Source organism: Sus scrofa, chromosome 9 (assembly GCF_000003025.6).
Source record: "Sus scrofa isolate TJ Tabasco breed Duroc chromosome 9, Sscrofa11.1, whole genome shotgun sequence".
In the NCBI taxonomy this organism is placed as follows: Eukaryota; Metazoa; Chordata; class Mammalia; order Artiodactyla; family Suidae; genus Sus; species Sus scrofa.
The window spans coordinates 10,118,022-10,139,730 of record NC_010451.4 but is presented as its reverse complement, the minus strand read 5'-3'; the positions used below and the strand labels follow the sequence as shown (position 1 = coordinate 10,139,730).

General features: G+C 43.3%; 1 protein-coding gene across 6 annotated transcripts in view; it reads right to left on the bottom strand.

Moving 5' to 3' along the window:
* Positions 1-21,709, bottom strand: part of UVRAG (UV radiation resistance associated) — a 282,079-nt gene that overhangs the window by 231,127 nt on the left and 29,243 nt on the right. For 4 of the 6 annotated variants that reach the window (XM_021062526.1, XM_021062531.1, XM_021062527.1 and 1 more), the window contains 4 exons: positions 18,910-19,027; positions 12,817-12,851; positions 2,075-2,236; positions 315-389 (listed from right to left, as the gene is read on the bottom strand). In XM_021062526.1, coding sequence (XP_020918185.1) covers positions 315-389; positions 2,075-2,236; positions 12,817-12,851; positions 18,910-19,027 — 390 coding nt within the window. The remainder of the gene's footprint in view (positions 1-314; positions 390-2,074; positions 2,237-12,816; positions 12,852-18,909; positions 19,028-21,709) is intronic. The other 2 variants (XM_021062529.1, XM_021062530.1) reach the window with 1 other exon arrangement.

The window sequence follows — 21,709 nt, the reverse complement described above, 5'->3', positions numbered from 1 at the left end:
GTTGCAAAAGATATTGGAAGCATTTAATAAAATCATATTACATTAAATTTACTCTTTTTCCTAAACCCTATGGGATTATGCAGAAAATAGCTAGTTGAGATTTTCTTTCAGGAAAATTAATATAATCTGGATTTAGAAAAGACGAACTGAAGTGTGGACAAAATGAGGCCTCACTTTAAAAAGCCCTCACCCCAAGCCACACCAACAACAAACAAGGAGACTTACAACGTGAATCCATTCACACAGAGCTTCCACCCATCATCGAGGCCTGCCCGCATTAAAGAAAACTCCCAGCGTTATGAGAATCCTCTTACCTTCTGTTCAAATGGAGCACCATAATAGCCATCATTCAGCCCAAAAATTATTTCATTTTGGTTGCGGGCATGAATCTAAGAGAGGAGGAAAACACACTATTAGTTTTAATGTGATCAGAAAACGACAGGACCTACTTCAATGCTGAGAAACAGGCTGGCTCCATCTCACAGGCCAGAAGAAAACAAATCACTGAGCTGCACACATTAACAAGGCAAATTTTATTGTATGTAAATTACACCCCAAAAAACCTAACTTGTAAAAAAACTGCATTCAAGGCATTCATTCCCCAACTCTATCCTGGCTTGTCTAAATACCTTTCACGTACTCCCGCTGCTCTCCTTGCAAACACTCATCAAACATCAGATTACCAGGTCCAAGAACCTTATCTTACTCACCTCTGAATCCTTAATGCTAAGAACGATGCCTGCCAGAAAGCAGATGCCCAGGCAACAAACCTAAGTGATTTTGGCTGTTAACCTGATAACATCTTAGCCTTACTTCCCTCTAAAAATGTGTAATTCCACTATACCATTTTCTAGTAGTAGGCTACTTTTTTTTCCAACTGCACCCACGACACATGGAAGTTCCCAGGCCAGGATCGGATCCAAGCTGCAGCGGCCACCTGTGCCACAGCTTCAGCAGTGCAAGATCCTTAACCTACTGCACCAGGGCAGGGATCCAACCTGCACCTCTGACGCAACACCCGAGCCACCCCAGAGACAACACCAGATCCTTACCCTGCTGTACCCAGCAACAATTCCCTAGTAGCATGTTATTTCTCAGACCTATTTCACAGGTGACTGTCTACAATGCTACTAAGCATCTAAATGACTTTAGAAAAACATGTTCTCTCTCTTTGGTTCTCTGCTATACCAGCACAACCAGCTTTGTAAGAAGATGCCTGAAATGCTAACGCACTGAAATCAGGGCAAGTTAGACATGAGCACAGTTGAGCATTTTAAGGCGACCACCACCTAAGGAGTGAGTTAATTAAAAGGCATGGTGAAGGCGGTCTTCTCTGGCAAAAAACAAAAACAAAAAAAAAAAAAAAAAAAAAAAACCAAAAACCTCCCCTACAGGCCTACAGCCCTGCAACTCTAATGTTAAGAAGTACCATTCCCCACAAAATGTAAGCAAGCACTTAATATCACATTCTATCCATAGAGAGCGGCCCAAGAAATGGCAAAAAGACAAAAATAAATAAAAGAAACATACCGGAAAGTATATACTGAATAAATATTAAGAAATATGAAAGGGCGTTCCCATTGTGGCTCAGCAAATTAAGAACCCAATTAGTATCCATGAGATGCAGGTTCGATCCCTAGCCTCACTCCATGGGTTAAGGATCCAGCGTTCCCGCAGCTGCAGTGTAGGTCGTAGACGCGGCTTGGATCTGGTGTTGCTGTGGCTGTGGTGTAGGCCAGCAGCTGCAACTCCAATTTAACCCCTAAACCAGGAACTTCCACAGGCCGTGGGTACGGCCCTAAAAAGAAAAAAAAAAAAAAAAGAAATACGGAGGATGTTTGTAGATATAACTTAGGGTTATTTTATCAGTAGTCCCACAGGTACCCCAAAATAGAAACAGTGTTTATTCCAAGGTGGGGTGGGTGGTTACCAAGGACTCCATGTACCTACCAGGGCGGCACATCACAAAGAGAATGAGTGCTTAAGTCATCCAGAGGTGATTTAGATCCCAGCTCCACAAGGTGAGACAGGTTATTTAGAGAAGAGAACCTCCTGCAACGAGTCTAAAAATTACCTGCTGACCCAAATATTTCAGTCCATCCAAACAGACTTTCCATTCAATCAACAGCTGATAAATGTCCTCCTTGCCGCCCCATATCTTCACCACGAAACAGGACACAGACGTATCGAGACGGTCCGGCATGATTCCAAAATCCAGACTTCGCCACGTTGGATTCTGGGGATGGAAACGAGCACGTGCTTTAGCAAGAAAACCCGAAATGCTTATGGCTACAGTTACTTCAGGTGGGTGGTAGATCATTTTGTTTTTTCACCAAAAGAACTCATAAATATATTCCATTGCAAACTTAAGTGACCTAAGAAGACATTTCCATTCACACACAGAGTGCCTATTTATTAAAGTCTCTAGAAGGAATATATAGTCTAATCTTTAATTAACATGGCTTCCTATGGCAATTTATTTGTGCACTTAATACCCAGTTATTAAGAACCAACATATAAACAATGCCCTCAAAGTAAATCCAACTGGATATTGCCAGATTCAAAATTCGTTTTAAATAATTACCTTGTTTAACAAAAAGCCCAATATGTAAAATGTATTAAGAAGAAGCTCAGGAGAGAATAATAAACTTTGGAGTTCCCGTTGTGGTCCAGTGGAAATGAATCCGACTAGGAACCATGAGGTTGTGGGTTTGATCCCCGGCCTCGCTCAGTGGGTTAAGGACCTGGCATTGCCGTGAGCTGTGGTATAGGTCGCAGACATGGCCCAGATCTGGCATTACTGTGGCTGTGGTGTAGGCCGGCAGCTGTAGCTCCAATTTGACCCCTAGCCTGGGAATCTCCATATGCCGCAGGTACAGCCCTAGAAAAGACAAAAAAAAAAGGAAATGTTAAAACAAGTTCTTCATGTTGAAGAGAAACATAACCAGAGAGAAATTTGGATCTATAAGAACAAATAAAATGCATTAGCAGAGTTCCCATCATGGCTTAGTGGTAACGAATCCGACTAGGATCCATGAGGACACGGGTTCAATTCCCAGCCTTGCTCAGTGGGTTAAGGATCCCAGCATTGCTGTGAGCTGTGGTATAGGCTACAGATACAGCTCAGATCTGGGGTGGCTGTGACTGTGGCGTAGGCTGGCGGCTACAGATCCAATTTGATCCCAGCCTGGGAACCTCCATATGCCACAGGAGCAGCCCTAAAAAGACCTAAATAAATAAATAGCACGGTGATAATATAGTAATTAAGCACATTTGTACATTCACCTTCATTCGGGATCATATGAAAACTAAATTCCAGCCATCCAAGAATTTCAACCTAAGAGCCATAAAACTCCATTCTTATACGACCCTGAGTGTCTATCTCACCAAACTGTCCCAGCAACCCAGCTAAAGAGGGGAGAGGTCCATTTAGGTGTGAAGATGAAGAGGAATAGCAAGGTCCAGGGATGACTATGCAGACCCGTACTACAAGAAATGCTAAAAGAAGTTCTTCACATTGAAGAGAAAGAAAACCAGACAGAAATTTGGATCTGTAAGAAGAAATAAAAAGCATTGGTGGAGTTCCCATCATGGCTCAGCGGTAACGAATCCAACAAGTATCCATGAGGACGTGGGTTCCATCCCCAGCCTCGCTCAGTGGGTTAAGGATCCCGCGTTGCCGTGAGCTGTGGTGTAGGTCACAGACGCGGCTCGGATCCTGCATTGCTGTGGCTGTGGTGTAGGCCGGTGGCTACAGCTTCGATTCAACCCCTAGCCTGGGAACCTCCATATACTGTGGGTGTGGCCCTAAAAAGACAAAAAAAAAAAAAAAAAGTTAATGCTGAGTAATTATAAATTCCTTATTTTTGGCAGAGCTTGCATGCCTGCCTGCTTGCATCTCTCTCAAGCGTCCTATCCTAATAAACCTATTTCTTGCCTATCACTTTGTCTCTCGCTGAATTTCTTCCACTCGGAGGCATGAAGAACCTGAACCTCAGTGCGTGCAGACAGGTTGCCTGCCTCTCCAACAGCCCATGGGGATCACGCCAACACTACGACCATGGGGAGAGAAAGACGCATTTATGGCGGCTGAGACGGCTGAAGTCACAAAGACTTCTGCTAAAAACTATTTCAGGCTATTTTGTCAGAAGCCGGTCACTGGCTCCAGCAAGAACACCCTGACATACTGAACAAATTGATACGGACATTTTTAAAAGAAGAAACAAAGGGAAAAGATTGAACTTTTCTATGAAGGGTCTGGAAGGACAGCTCTAAATGATTTTTCAAAATTGTGTAGCAACTTCTTTAAGCTTCATTAGGAAAAAACTGTTTAAATAGGCTTTATCATAAACAAATATCCTGACAAATGGCCCTGAAAAACACCTGAGAATGTGTGAACTTGTACAGAATGTGGATCTTCTGCTGTGCTCCGCACAGAAGAGCATCTGCCTTAAAACGGATACACGTGCACAAAGAGGAAGTTGGGGAGAGTGGCTCAGTTTGGGTGTCTTGGGTTCTTTATCCTGTTAACACACGGTGCCTTTTACAAATGCGTATCAAAGATTAGCTAGGCCATCTTAAAAGGCAGACCTGCAATGGTATAAATTTTCAAAAAAAAAAGCTCCTACATTCTTTATACCATATATGACTGTTTGAAGCAAAAGCTCTAACTGTAGAGAGGGTCACATATATGAAATAACAGAACAGCCAGAACCATATGCTGCAAGGTTCTTCTGTTTTACATGAGGAAGTTAAGAGTATATGTAATGATCCTTAGAGCAATGACTACAAAATTAATACAAAGAAATATAGCTGGAAAGTCAGGCAAAAATTAAAAACAGAATACAAAAAAAAAATACATACTATATGATTATTCCATTTATATGATGTACTGTCCTAAAAGAGGCAAAACTCATCCATGGCGAAAAATAACTTCTTCTTGTGGGGATAAGAACTGAGCAACAGGGAATTTTCTGGAATGATGGCAAATGTATATGTCTTGACAGGTATATAGGCACTTACGAAAGTTCAGCAAGCTGCATGGTTAAAATGTATGCCTTTCATGGTATATAACTTTTACTTTTAAAAAAATCTGTAAATAAATATTGAACTCTAATGTATACGTTTGTTTCTTACAGTGGGAAGAATCAGTCATTCTAAGGCCACTTTCTGTGTTTTCTAAGCATGAGGAAATATTCTGAGCACAGTGGAAGCCAGGCTTTTCACGGTTGGAAGATGGAGTTACAAATGAATTGAGAGCTCAGGTGGACTGAAATTGGTAAGAATGGTGTGAATGCATTGTTTTTAATAGAGAGACAGACAGGACAATAGACATAGGGGTACCGTGTGTGTGTGTGTGTGTGTGTGTGTGTGTGTGTGTGTGTGTGTGTGTTCCTAGCTCAGTGCCTTAAGAAAGTCTGGAAGTAATGAGCACACCAGTAGCAATGAGCCTGCTCAGATCTGTCTATTCAGCAGTTTCACTAAAAGGAACCAAAGTTCCTCGGGGAAAAGGCTGATTCCAGGGCTGGGGCAGGAAGAGTACAAAGTGCCTCTGGGACATCTTGGGCCAGAGGGTAAGGAAGCACTCAAAGAATGATGCCAAAGGATCCATTCACAGAGCTCTCACTAACCAAACGTGGGATAAGTTCAGCATCAAAATAAATAATGATGCTAATAGATTATAACTCACTGAATAAAACAGAACCTTTGAGTCCATAAAGATGGAGATTAGTATTAATTAAATAGGAGATAAAGGAAAATTAGAATGCCAAATAATAAATATTCAAGGAGCGAGTTAGAAAATCAATGGATGCTAAAACTGGTGAGCAAGCATTTGATGAGAAGCAGGATGTATACAAAGCCTCCAAGTTTCTCCCCCACAAATCACTTATTAATTATAAAAGGAAAAATTAGGAGTTCCCATCATGGCACAGCGGAAACAAATTTGACCAGGAACCATGAGGTTGCAGGTTCGATCCCTCGCCTCGCTCAGTGGGTTAAGGATTCAGCGTTGCCAAGAGCTGTGGTGTAGGTCGCAGACGCGGCTCAGATCCTGCGTCGCTGTGGCTCTGGCGTAGGCTGGCAGCTGTAGCTCCAATTCGACCCCTAGCCTGGGAACTTCCATATGCCATGGGTGCAGGCCTAAAAAGCAAAAAAAAAAAAAAAGAATAAAAGAAAAGAAAAAGATAAATTATATTTTCACAATGGAAAAACTTGACAGGCACCACTGTAGTCAAGTGACAAAAGTTACCATCAATATTGGGACAAGCCAATAACATGTGTCTCCTAAAACAAAACACTGAATATAATATTGCATCTATGGTTTCCCTGCCAAAAATGCATAACCTGAATGTAATCATGAGGAAACAGACAAATTGAAAGAGAATCTACAAAATAACTGGTCTGTATAGTTTCAAAAATTGAAGCCAACACCCCCCCCCAAAAGGCTAAAAACAACTGTGCAGACTAATAAGAATAAAGCAGCATGACAACTAAAAACAGAGTGATTCTGAATTGGGTCCTGGAGAGTTGACAGTATCTGAATTATGACTGTGAATTAGTTCAGTGGAAACGTAAACTGGTACAGCCACTTGGAAAACAGGACAGAGGGAACTCAAAAAAATTGAAACTAGAACTACCGGAATTCCCACTGTGGCTCAGGGGAAACACATCTGACTGATATCCGTGAGGACGCAGGTTCAATCCCTGGCCTCTTTCAATGGGTTAAGGATCTGGCATTGCTGTGAGCTGTGGTGTAGGTCGCAGACACGGCTTGGACTTGGCGTGGCTGTGGCTGTGGCTGTGGCGCAGGCCGGCAGCTACAGCTCTGATTCAACCCCTAGCCTGGGAACCTCCATATGCCGTGCGTGTGGCCCTAAAAAGACCAAAAAAAAAAAAAAAAAAAAAACCAAAAAACAAAAGCTACAGCTACTATATGATCTAATAATCCCTTTTCTGGGTAGCTATCCAAAGGAAATGAAACCAGTATCTATATATATATATGTGTGTATACACACACACCAAAACATCACACCACACACCTTAATATACACAATTTCTGTCAACTGTCCCTCAACAAAGCTGGGGGTGGGGGATGAAGGCCTGTGGTTGGATAAATGTACTGTGTCCAAGTTATACTTTTCTGTGATTATGTAAAACGCTCCTTGTTTGTAGGAAATATACACTGAAATGTTTGGTAGTAGCAAATCTCTTTTTGAAAGATTCGAAGCAAATCTTTCATTAGTTATTTTAAGAAGCTAAAGTTATTCTTAGACAAATTTATTGAAAATGATGGGCAATGGGGATAGGAAATAATATTTTGGGTAAAACAGAGCAGGTAACTGTGAAACAGTAAGACTAAATTTCATACTCGGCCGCAGGAATGAATGGAAGGGAGCCAGCCACTTCTGATAACGGCGGGCTAGAAAATCCTCCCACTGAAAACAACTAAGAATGCCAGCTGAACTTTTTTTTTTTTTTTTTTTGGCTGCAACTGGCATGCAGAAGTTTCTGGGCCAGAGATCAAACCCGCACCACAGCAGCAATCCAAGGTCCAGTAGTGACAACACCTGATCCTTTAACCGCTAGGTCACCAGGGAATTTCATATTTTTAAAAATAATAATAAAGCACCATCATCACCAAAGATTTTCCAAGCCAAAAGGAAAGCTAGAACCCAGAGAGATAAGTGGAGATCCAGAGGGCTATTCTCTTAAAGGCACTAACTGAACTATATAAACTGGACGCGTTGCAGTCTTAAAAGGCAACAGGAACATGATTCAAAGCCCAGGCCCAGGCCCGGGCCCCAGCCATGCCTACAAGAGGTCCCTCTCCACAGTGAGCTGGGACCATGAAAGTGCAGGAGTGAAACAGCAGGGTAGAATGGAATTCAATAAACCACCAACTGCACAAATGCTTAGAGAAACAAAAACAGGAAGCATACCAAAAGGACCGCTTAAACTGTCAAATTAGATGGAATAGAATCCTGTAAACTTAAAAAAAAAAAAGAAAAGAAAAGAGCCTTGGAGTTCCTTGGTGCCTCAGAGGGTTAAGGATCCAGCATTGTCACTGGTGTGGCTCTGGTTATTGTTACGGTATGGGCTTGATCCCTGGCCCGGGAACTCCTGATACCTCTTGGTTATTAAAGAAATACACATATAAAGAAAATATCAAAGCAGAAACAAGTGACCACTATTCTTATCACTTACCACAAATGTATGGTCACAAGAAATACACCTAAGAATCAAAAACGCTGTTCCAACTTTCCCAAAACATACAAGTCTTAAGAATTGCAAACTAAATGTATAAGCAGTCCTTATTCCTCAGCCCAATAAACTCCCTTTGCCCTGCCTCGTTCACCTGTCTTCATCCTTCCTGTCTTGCCACTGTTAGAAACCTTTCCTAACCACCCTCCCCTCCATGTTTCCACAGACTCCTCTTCTTCCCTGGTCCTGTAATTGCAGGGGTCAATTGCCCCCCCCCCCCCCAATTATGTAACTGTCCGGCAGAGACTGCAAAGCCTTGAAGATGAGGAAGGGTAACACCAGAAACTTAAGACGACACAGGCAAGAGCAGCGACCCCTACTCTCTCTGCCTCTGCCTCTCTCTTCTCTTCTCTCTCTCTCTCTCATGCACACAACACGCACACCCCACACAGACACACACACACACAGGCACACACACACAGACACACACACACATACACAGTTAATTCATTTGGTCACAATTCAACTAAAACATATACTTGTTTAAGCTTCCCTCAGGCCAGTAACTCTTTAAAAGTGTCTATTCTGTTCATCCAGCTTTTTCCCAAGATTTAAAAACAGCTCTAGCCGTCACAATTCCAACAGAAGTTTTGGTTCTGACAAGTATGTCACACGCTTTCCCTAAAAATACAGAGCTTTGTTTATTCAATTACAAGGCCCATCACGGGCCTCCACTAGACCCAGCGGAAGGAAGTGTGACATAAGGGAGGCAGCACAAAGCTGTCAAAGAGCCGGGCTCCCCACCAGCTCTGGTCCTAGAGCAAGTTCCTCCATCTGTCTGAACTTCAGTTTCCTTCACTCTAACACAGGAATCCTTCTGACTTTGTAGCACTGCTATCGGGATGAGAAACAATGTGTGTAATGCATCCCATACACACCTGAATCACAAGTGAGAACTTAAAAATTAACACCTCCTTGGAGGTCCCTTCGTGGCGCAGTGGTTAACGAATCCGACCAGGAACCATGAGGTTGCGGGTTCGGTCCCTGCCCTTGCTCAGTGGGTTAACGATCCGGCGTTGCCGTGAGCTGTGGTGTAGGTTGCAGACGCGGCTCGGATCCCGCGTTGCTGTGGCTCTGGCGTAGGCCGGTGGCTACAGCTCCGATTCAACCCCTAGCCTGGGAACTTCCATATGCCGCGGGAGCGGCCCAAGAAATAGCAACAACAACAACAACAACTACAAAAGACAAAAAGACCAAAAAAAAAATACTAAGGATCTAACTTCCTCCTGAACCAGAAACAAAAAAGTTCCCAAAAGCTAACAAGTGGTTTGGAGGGTAAGGTTAGTCGAAGCCAGAGATAGGAAAGTGGAATTAGGAATTCGCCACTGTGTGTTCTATGCTAGATACAGCTGGGAAGAGACCAGGACCCCGACCCATACTTGCAGACACCTCACCGTTCAGCCTGTCAAGGGGGGTTATTCTAGTTAATGCAGCCGACACTTACCGCACTTCTCTGGGCAAAGCACTGTGCTAAGGACACTGGAAAGCAGGAAAATGAGTAAGTTGGGGTCCTTGGCCACCAGATGCTCCCAATTTTGTGTGACCTTCCAAAATCTCATCCTCACGCCATCCACCCCCTGGCTACCACCTGCTGTCTCTCCAGGTCTCTTCGTCCTCTGCTCTGATCCGCAGTCCCTTAGGCTGTCTCGGTCACGCTTGCCTAGCAAATCTCGAACTGCTCACTCCACGCCAGCCATGCTAACTTCTTAGCCACTCCCTGAAATCCTCAAATGCACTCCTACCTTCTTGGCCTGGGACAGTCTTCCTCCACGAAGATACACAGCTTGTTCCCTCCCTCTTTTCAGGTATCTGCTCAAATGGGATCTTCTCTGTGATTACCAAAGAAAAACAACCGTCATCCCTGCCAGACACGCCCTCATTCTGCTTGATGTTACTCCCTTATATTTATTACCCTCTATAATAGTCCAATTTATCATTAATTCTAGCAAGCATTTTTCTTCAATGATGATTCTGTCTTTAGAAAGTTAAAATCAATAAGGTCCTACACTCTTTGACCACCAGGTGGCAGTCATCAGGCGTCACTATATCTAGATGCACAACCTTAAAAAGAGCTGTTCTTAAGATCAATTTTTTTTTTTTTTTTTTTTTTTTTGTCTTTTTAGGGTCACACCCGCGGCATATGGAGGTTCCCAGGCTAGAGGTCCAATCGGAGCTACAGCTGCTGGCCTACACCACAGCCACACCAGATCCGAGCCTCATCTGCAACCTACACCACAGCTCATGGCAATGCCGGATCCTTAACCCACTGAGACTAGGGATCAAACCTGCAACTTCATGGTTCCTAGTCAGATTCGGTTCCGCAGCACCACGACGAGGACTCCAAGATCAATTCTTTTAAGTCAGGCACACTGTTGGCACTACATGTGCTTAGTCTGACATTAAAAATATCTGTCTTGATTTAAACTGAAACCAAAAAATACTATATAAATATCTATCAATAATTTAAATTCAAAAGATTGAAAAAAAAAAATCAAGTGTTCACCAGACTGCTGGTGAGAGTGTAAATGAAACAACACTTTTGGAAAACTGTTTGGCAACATATACTAAAGTTTATCGTATGAATATTCCCAGCAAGGCCACCCAACAGAAATGCATACAAATGTTCAACCAACAGATACATACAAGAATGTTCATAGAGGTATGATTCGCAATAGCCCCAAACTAGCCAAATTCCCATCAAAAGGAGAATGGATAAATTCTGGTATATTCACACAACTGAACACTACAGAGCCCACAAACCACGAAGACACTCCACCATATGAATGAGTCTTACGATACAAAGCTGAGACACGGAAGCCAGGCACAAGAGAATGATTTCATTTCGATAAAGTTCAAAAACAGGTAAAATCAATTTATGGTGTTACATTCAGAGAGTAGCAGTAACTGAAGAGGGCAGAAGGGGGCCTCTAGAGCACTGGAAATATGTTTCTGGATCTGGACGCTGGTTGTAAGGTGTATTAAATTTGAGGAAATCAAGGTTTGACTATAGAAAAGGGAGTGGAATAAATCAAGGTGACATTCCACTCTGTCCGCACCCTAACCCCTCCTCCCCAGCGCTCAACTGTCTGTAGCTCAGTGCTGTTTCCAACTAAGCCAAGAGAGAAGGAGAAACTGTATTTACTCAGCAGCTGTTAGAGGTCAGCCAGGCTGCCAGTCGTTTATCAGGCAGCATTTAATGCATGTACAACAAGAGTTTTACTAGTGACCGGAGCTCCTCAAAGATGGGCTAAAGGAACCTGTCTGGCCGAGGATCCTAAGCTATTACAGTGTTTGAGAGACATTTAGAAGGCAGCTTGATGAAGCAGCCAAGCGTGGTAGTAGAGATGTGAAGGCAGAGGTCTCGACTGTGGTTCTGGGCCAGCAGCTGTGTGACTCTGCAAAAGGCTAGGAGCCTCTCTGGACGTCGGTTCCTTAGGATCTGCCTTCGGAGTTGTTCTAAGGACCAAAACGAGGTAACATGCGGAAAAGGATTCGGTGAAGATAACACATCACTGATATCCATCTATTCATCTGATAAGGACCCACTCAGCACGTATACTATTCTCGATGCTACGAGACACCAGGGCTGCAGAAGTGAACGAGAAGAGCGAGGTTCCTGCCCTCGTGGAACTTGCACTCTGGGGGGCGGTTGACAGAAAAACACATCAATGACCAAGAGGGTCCAGCAGGGATGAATGCTCTAAAGGAAATGGAACAGGGCGATGAGGAAAAGAGGAGAAAGGAGCGCCTTTAGATGGCGCAGTCACAGGGCGCCTGGCCGAAGTGACACAGCTCAGACCCCACAGGGTTCCTCAGCCGAGTGACGATGTGGGGAACAGGTGCCGCAGGCATAAGGAACCAGCCAAACGTGGCACGTGCGAAGCACTGAAAAAATGAGGTTAAGCCTGGAACACAGTGAGTGAGGAAAACTGTTCGGAGGTAAGGTTGAAAGGTAAGGGGCCAAGTCCAGTGGGTTCGTGGACTGTCAAAAGGATGTTATGGTTGCCAGAAAGCTCTTCTTTTTATCAATGTGGACTGAGTCAAAAAAATTGAGCCATTCATGCAAATATCCAGGGTACAGAGTATCAAAGGTAGGACGCTTCCGACTTTCTAACTCAACGATGCCACTGCCAAGAAACAAGTGGAGGGATCCCATCCCACAGCCTGAAACATAAAATTCTTAAGAAGTACATATGCAAAGATATCATTTATTATGACGTTTGGTAAGTCCAATAGTCAAAAATCTCTCCGGTAAATAAAAGTGACAGAATTATAAAATGTGAATTGAAAAAGACGCAGATTTTTTTTTAACAGAAAAAAACATCAAATTCATTCAGCAAATATCTCTCAAGCACCTACTTTGTGCCAGGCATGCTCTAAGCACTAGAGGTACAGAAATGAACAAATCAATGGAGACTTAAGCAGTAACTGAGCAGATTAACTGCAGAGGTATCACAATACCAGAACTGAACTTCAACTTATTTTGTGTCTCGGGATTTTCTGAAACAGAAGTTACAGGCTTAGTCACATGTACCTGTCAGAAAGCAAACTTACCAAGGAATTCTTAATCACTTCACTTCTATAAAATTCTGGAAAAGAAGAAAAAGAACAGTAAGTGATATGGAGGAAAATAAACTCACTAACTCTTAATCCTACAAGTTTTTTTAACACGTGTTCTAGTAAAAAAAAAAAAAAAAAACACTTAAAACATTTTCAAGGGATCTATTCTCTCTGCATCTTTATCTGCAAAGAGAACAGAAATAATGATTAAATTAAAATATTTTCAAGGGGAAAAACAGGAGTAAAGAAAGGTCAAAACTGTTCAGATTTAATTTAGGGGGTTTTTTTCCTTTACTGGCTCCTTTTACCCCAGATTCTAACGTGCACCCTTAGAAACTCAGAATTTTCCCTACCTTAACCTACTGCCATTCTAGACCTGATTCCAAATGTGCTGCTTTTCTCAAATATCTCCAGTGATCATCCACTGCAGCTCTGTGCAAAGAACGTTCCTGGAGCAACCAGGGAACCCGAGCTCTAGTTCCGCGTGTCATCACCATTCTGCCTCTCAGCCCCTGGAGCCCATTTCTTCTTGAGACAGAGATCGCATCAGACTAACAGTCGAAGGTCCTCCGGAAGCACTAAAAAGGTCATGACCCTACAAATCTTCACGGGTGCTGCCAGGGTTCTAAAAACCTGGAGATACAATCAAAAGACGGGGACAGAGGTTTGGACAACCGTCCAGCGTTCCCTCTGCCGACCCTGCAAAGTCCCTCCCGTGATGCTGTGTCGCCTCGGACTCTGCAAAGGACCCTGTGTCCCTGTGCTGCTATAGGGCGATTATTTCCCGAGGGTGATGCACACGCCACTAGTGCATGAGATGATTCAGGTGACACATGGACAGACCTAAGCTTTTTCTAACACACTGAAACGGGTGGCTCACACGCCCACCACTGAACTGCAAACAACTGTGGACTCCCTCAGGGCAGCAGCATTCGTTTTCAACAATGATGTTTCCTCAGCATATAAAACTATTCCTGGCACAGGTAGGTACTCAAATTTTTTACTGAATCAACAGCTTCACAGATTCTGCCTAGACATGAGTTTGGAAACAATAAACTTTTTACTTCTTTTTTTTTTTTTTTTTTTTTTTTTGGTCTTTTTAAGGTTGCACCCGCAGCATATGGAAGTTCCCAGGCTAGGGGTCTAAATGGAGCTACAGCAACACAGGATCCAAGCCGCATTTGCGACCCACACCACAGCTCACGGCAACATCGGATCCTTAACCCAGTGAGTGACGCCAGGGATCGAACCCGAAACCTCATAGATGCTAGTCAGATTCCTTTCCACTGCGCCACGACGGGAACTCCAGAGACAATAAACTTTGAAAAATGTATTTGGTGTGTAGCAGTACAGATGAAACCCAGAGAGAGGGAAACTTGGCCAAGTCATCCACTGAACTGAGGCCTGGGAACCGCCAGGCAGGAAAAGAAAGGAGAAAACAGAAATAATAAGGATAATTACTCTACTTTGTGGTGATAAAAGGCCAATGTACTAAGTGAAAAAACAGGTCCTAAGAGAGAATTTACAACAGAATCAAAATTTTTATAAATACGTTAACAGCATTCATCGTAGGTGATAGGATTAAGCTTCTTCTTTAATTATGTGTGTATTTTTTTGTCTTCTTCAGGGCCGCACCCACAGCATGTGGAGGTTCCAGGCTAGGGGTGGAATCGGAGCTGTAGCCGCTGGCCTCCACCACGGCCACAGCAACGCAGGATCCGAGCCACATCAGTGGCCTACACCATGGCTCACAGCAACGCCGGATTCTTAACCCACTGGGTGAGGCCAGAGATCAAACCCTCAACCTTGGGGATACTAGTCAGATTCGTTACTGCTGAACCACAATGGGAACTCCTTTTCTTTTGAGCGAGAGAATTCCTAAACTTAATCTCTAAAGTGTCTGAATTAAACAGTTCCCGAAATACGTGTCTCCAGCTCTCAGCAAAGGTACAGCATCACAACACTGCGGACTAACTGCGTGTACAGATAAAACTAAACAACTCGCCTTCTCCCTTAGACCCTCAAGATGGGTTGCTGACTAACTCAAATGGAAAGAACGCAACAAAGGAGCCCTACGCTCCGGAAAGGAAGCACCAAATCGAGGCAGTTTCTACAGCGTTGAATGAGGGCCTACACCGTCCATCAATCTGTGACATTTTCAGTAGCATCAATGCCATCGGCAGCAGGGTACACACCAGAATAGTGAATTGAGGAGAATTCAGAGTAAAAAAAGGAGTTCTGGCCCCCAGGACACGTGCATCAGCCTGACCCTGGACAAGTCTGTCAACTTCTCTGGGCCAGAGTTTCTTCAGCTTTCAGAGGAGAAGGAGAGTTGGAAAATAACAGGGCTGTTGTGAGGCTCAAATGAAATGGTGAGTTAAAAATTCTTTATGAGCTATACATATAATTTCACTAATACAATTAATTTTGATTGATTCAATTTGAGCAAAACTATTGGGTAAGCAAATTTTCCAAAAGATAGCATCCAAGACTAGTTCTGCACGACAGGGCCGCTGTGACACAAATGTTTCTCCATTCCGTGCCAAGACCTAAAGAAACACGGCAGCCAGAGATTGCTGAGGATGCTTCTAAAGGCTTGTTTTGGCTGTGACACCGCATCCCCCTGGCTCAAGAAACGCTTCTTTTAGCTCACTCATAACAAAAGAGACGAGCTTAAACTACGCCATGAAACTATTTTTCACCTATCAGAGTGGCAAAATTTCAAAAGTCTGATGACACAGCCGGTTGGTCGGGCTGTGGGAAAGAGGGTACCAGGACACAGCAAGTGGAAAGGTCAACAAGGACAAACGACACATCACTTCTTATGCTCTTCCTTGAATTCAACTGAAATAAAAGAATAACTTAGAAATCAGCATTTCAGATATTTCTTCTTGTTCCTCCTACTGTAGTTGAAAAGTTCTAGAGCCTACCATGTGGGCCCAACAAGGAGACCATGGAGAGACTTCAATCAACCATGGCATTCTGGAGCAGGAGGAAGTCTCAGGAATCATCAATCCTCTCACTTTAGAGAGAAATGAACTATAACCACACAAGGAGAACTAAATGCCTGGGCCAAAGGGCTTGCCAGTTAGTGACAGACTCAATACCACTGCCAGACAGCAGGCTTGCATGCGGTCTGAAGCCAGCTCTTCCCTAATTGTGTGAATGATCACTTTTCTGAGATAACTTCAAGAAACAGTCCATGACCTCTAAGCTCAACACATAAACCGAGCTACAAGAACAGAACACACATACAAAAAAAAAAAAAAAAAAAAAAACAGCGACAAGAAAACAATCACTTTGCTCTCACTGTATCTCTCAGACAAGTTTTTACACCATGGTCACCAACCAGTCCCATGACTGCTCTTTTTACAAACTACTATTACGACTGTTAACACTACTGTTCTAATAGTAACTGCTATCATTCACCAAATATCTAAAATGTACTGAGTTCCACGTCAGTTACTATCATCAGAGATAACGCGAGCAGGGACACACAAGTTCTAACGAAGGTAACCAAGGAGTGATTACACAGAAACCTATCAAAAATGCTAAGAATTCTGGCACTGTCATATATTGCTAGTGATAAAACCAATTAATGAGCAGCAAACCAAATCTATTAAGATCTGCAAAAATGCTTACAGCCTTAGGACAGAGAGTGACCAAAATGCTTTGGTTTTCTTCTGGACACACAGGAAGAGAACATCTCCCAGGCCCCTTTCCATCTACAAAGGATGATGCAACTGATACAGGGCTAATGGAATGTGATGGAATTGATGCAGATCGGTTCCATTTAAAAAAAAATCTCCTTCAAATAATCCCTCTCTCTTGCCAGGCCAGAAGCGGCATTCCAAAATAGAAGAAGCCTGGGTACCTGAGTCACCACTTAGAGGACAGCTGCCAAGCCAGCACCGGATGAAGAACATCTACAGTGAAGTCAATGTTGAAGAAATGTCATTTGCTAAGTCACTGAGGTTTGTGGTGCTTGTTACAGTAGCTCGTGTTAATCGTTCAGATTAATACAATGGTTTTAAAAATATGCGGAGTTGGAGTTTCTCCATCATGGCTCAGCGGAAACCAATCTGCCTAGCGTTTATGAGGACGCAGGTTCAATTCTTGGCCTCACGAAGAGGGTTAAGGATCCGGCGGTTGCCGTGGGCTGTGGTGTAGGTCACAGAAGCGGCTCGGATCTGAATGTTGCTGTGGCTGTGGTGTATTGTAGGCTGACAGCTACAGCTCTGATTCGACCCCTAGCCTGGGAACCTCCATATACCATCAGTGCGGCCTTAAAGGACAAAATAAATAAATAAAAATACACAGTTAGAATGAAGTAAAACTACATAAAATTAGCAGAATTTGGAGGGCTTTTTCTTTTCATCCTTAAAAATTATTTTAGGCAGGGAGTTCCTGCCGTGGCGCAGCAGAAACGAATCCGACTAGGAACCACGAGGTTGCGGGTTCAATCCCTGGCCTCGCACAGTGGGTTAAGGATCCGGCGTTGCCATGTGTTGGGGTGTAGGTCACAGACGCAGCTAGGATCTGGCGTTGCTGTGGCTGTGGTGTAGGCGCAGCTACAGCTCCAATTTGACCCCTCCCCTGGGAACCTCCATATGCTGCGGGTGTGGCCCAAAAAGGCAAAAGACAAAAAAAAAAATTATTTTAGGCAGAGCCTCCTTGCATCTCTCACAAGCATCCCATCTAAGTAAATCTATCTCTTGCCTATCAAAAAAAAAATTGTCTTAATGCTATTTGCATTTGCGGGGGGGGTTCTACTCTATATGATTCCTGATCAATATTTTTTATTAGCATACACTGGTATTGAAATTTTAAAAAGAAAAAAGTTATTAAACAACTACTACTTTCATAACAGGTTTTTAAAGTTATAAAACCAAAAAGATAAGATGTCATTCAAATTTTTCATCTTTGCCCCAGAACAAAATTCAAGTAAGTCCTCAGCACCTCTTTTTAAAATAATGCCACTTTTGTTAATACAAATAGACCTTTAATCACATCTAATCCAGTGTTACTACCTTATCCCAGTTGATGCTATAAAAATCTGTCTTGCCTGACTTTTTTTCTTTTTATGGCTACACCTGCAGCATATGGAAGTTCCTGAGTCAGGGGTCAAACTGGAGCTAAATCTACACCCTATGCCGCAGCTTGTGGCAATACCAGATCCTCGGCCCACTGAGAAAGGCCAGGGATTGAACCTGCATCCTCACAGAAACAATGTGAGGTTCTTAACCCACCGGGCCACAATGGGAACTCCTTGCCCGACTTCTTGAGACCTCATTATCTCCACCTGACAAATGGGAAAAGTGAGGCTCAAAAAGCCATGCTCTCTGGCCAAAACTCACAGAGCTAGTGTTGTAGCTCTTTAAGTATATAGTATACAGCGGGTTTACAGTTACATAATAGCTGAAACAGCTAGAACCAGTATCAACATAGTTCCAATCCTGACCCAGCACTCCTCCCATCGTGCCATGCTTTCTCTCTAACAGTATCCAACACAGGTTAACAGATTATATCAAAGGGCCTTTCATCCAACACACAGTCACAAGATGCTTGTGATTTTGAATCAAATTACTGATCTACTCGTAGGACTACATCACTTTTGGAAGAAACATTTCAATATGTGGAGCCGAATTCAAAGAAACCAGGTCACTCTTCTACAAATGATGCCATATACACAAGGAATTACAGATATGAGAAGATACGCACTAGGTCCTAATTTTACATAATACTAAAGGAATCAATTACATTTTAAAGAAAAGCAAATTAGTACTAGACACTGGATTCAAACACCCCCCCCCCCTTTTTTGGCTTCGCTCCCAATAATCTAGTTTAAATGGCAGCTCCTGGAGTAAAGACATTAATCACTAACACTCATAAAGGAAAGATAAGTTGATCAATGTGCAATGTGTCTCTTCAACGTATCTAACAACTGCTCCTGAAGCGTGTTCCGACAGCATGACAATTTAGCTTTCGAACAAGCAATGAAAGAAGAGGCGCTGAGAATCACCTGCGTCAGAAAAGTACAAAAATGAGATGCAACCGTCTGTGGGGGCCACGTTCAGACTGCCTCACCTTTACACGGCCTCCCGGTGTCACACAGGTGAAGTGTGAAGTAGGTGTCAAGGAGCTGATGGCCATTTCTATTGACGATGTTCCGGGCAGCGACGTTCCGGAGATGTCGAAGGCGCCGCTGAAAAACAGGAACGAGAAAAGAGGGGCACTCAGCTTTCTCCTCCTACAAAGTGTCCTGGGATATAGGAAGCTGCCCCAGTCCCTTATTTGCTGAGTCAGCAACCTTAACCCAGTCTCTTCTTTACGTCTCTTCTTTGCGTCATGGTGCAGCGGAAACGAATCCGACTAGGAACCATGAGGTTGTGGGTTCGATCCCTGGCCTCGCTCAGTGGGTTCAGGATTCGGCTGTGAGCTGTGGTGTAGGTCACAGGCGAGACTCGGATCTGGCTACGGCTGTGGTGGAGGCCGGCAGCTACAGCTCTGATTTGACTCCTAGCCTGGGAACCTCCATATGCTGTGGGTGTAGCCCTAAAAAGACAAAAAGACAAAAAAAAAAAAAGAAAGAAAGAAAGAAAGAAAGAAAAGCATAAATGTTACATAAATGCTATATACCTGTAGAATAGCATTAGTATTTCCTAGGACATAAATGAAGTAGTAATTTGCTTTTTTTCCTTCAGAAGGATGCCGGTAGACATGCAAAGCCAAACTCATACTAACAGAAAATCAGCAATTCACACACACATATACACCCTGTTGCTAGTTCAGTCTGATGCCAGATCATCTGTTACAACCAGGAAAAGAAGCCACAGCCAAAAAATAAAAGTAATAACTCACTGGGCACTCCATGCAGCCAATACCCCAACTGTTATCAGCTTAAATTAAATTCTCACTTGACCAGCAGTCAACCGGTCGCTATTTCCTCATCAGACCTCCTTCCCAACAATTTCTGATTAGAATGCATGAGTTATTTGGAGTCACAAGTGTTGGGAAGGCAACAGCTCCATAAGGAACAGAAGACATTGCAAAAATACAAGACAATTTAAGGGACCGCCAAATCATCTCATGTCAAAAAGAGAAAAAGCTGGCAATGCTCAAGTCTGAGCATACCAGATTCATTCCCAAAAGCTAGTTCCCTGTGTCAGATCATTATCTTCAGAGACTTCAAAATAGAAACCAAGTGCTCAGTTTCAAAATATGCTTCAAGCTCTCTCTTCAGGCTGAAAGTCAGCCCACTCTGCTGAGCTGGTAGGTCCATCTTCAATTATACGTGCAGTCAGCCGGAAAAGCCAGGACTCCCTTTCCAGGCCCAGGCCAACCCTGTCTCCCAATCCAGAGATCAGGATTCTTTGAGAAAGAAGGCTATTATCTAATCCATTTGTTTACTCCTCCACATACGAAAAGCCCCAAGTCTATTTTTGAGAAGTTCCTAGGGCTCATTCTCAGAAACTCATTTTTCTGCAACCTGCCAAAAGTTTCCATTTCAAACCCTGGATTATGGCAACTATTTCCTTCTACTATATATGTTTCATTAGCCTTCTCAGCCAAGATTTTAAATCAACAGTTGTGTGGTGCAGTGGAAACGAATCACTAGGAACCATGAGGTTGCAGGTTCCATCCCTGGCCTCTCTCAGTGGGTTAAGGATCCAGCATTGCCGTGAGCTGTAGTGTAGGTCACAGACGAGGCTCAGATCTTGCATTGCTGTGGCTGTGGTGTAGGCCATGGGCTATAGCTCTGATGACACCCCTAGCCTGGGAATCTCCATATGTGGCGAGTGCAACCCTAAAAAAAAAGACAAAAAGACAAAAAAAAAAAAAAAAAAGATTTTAAAAATCAATAGGAACCACTAATTGCCTAAACACAATAATCACATCGATTGTGCCATAAGTTCCAATCCTGGTCCCTTATTCAAAGATCTGAAAATGGACCCTAAGACTCCAGCATAAAGCACACACTTCCCAAGGTTGCTTTCAAAGTCCTGTGCAATCCGCCCTCTCCATATCCTACCCTCACTCCACCTACTCAACCCCTAGTGACTGCTTAAGATTCCATGAAAAAGATCATGCCTGGTCCTGGCTCCAGGCTTTGGCTAATGCCAGCCCCTCCACCTAGAACGTTACTCTCTCTAAGGAAATCCATTTCCACTTCAAGGTTAAGGAAAGACGATGCCTCTAACTGAACCGCTCCTTTATTAGAATAAATAAGAACTTGCTTCTATCTCTACGTAGGTCATCCTGCCTTATATTATAGGTAATTGTTTAGTGTTATCTTCGCTGTTAATCTAGGTGGAAAAGACCAATGACAGAGACCAATCCCACCACTATACTGTCAGCATTTATTAAGTGCTTACTGTGCGCCCATATACTGTGTTAAACACTTCATATATGTGATCTTATTTCATTCTTATAACAACCTTATGAGATTAGACTACTCTCTTTTTTTTTTTTTTTTGGTCTTTTTGCCTTTTCTGGGGCTGCTCCCCCAGCATATGGAGGTTGCCAGGCTAGGGAGTCTAATCAGAGCTGTAGCTGCCGGCCTACGCCAGAGTCATAGCAACGCGGGATCCGAGCCATGCCTTCGACCTACACCACAGCTCACGGCAACGCCGGATCCTTAATCCACTGAGCGAGGCCAGGGATCGAACCCACAACCTCATGGTTCCTAGTCGGAATCATTAACCACTGAGCCATGACGGGAACTCTAGGATTACTCATTATTCTTCTTCATCGCTTTATCCCAACATTTCTAAGTAACCATATATAAGCAAAGAAACAAAACAGTAAATAATAAATCAGAGGATATCTCAGAAGAAAGGAAAGAAAGCAGAAAGTAAGCGAGGGGGTTAAACCTATATATGCAGAT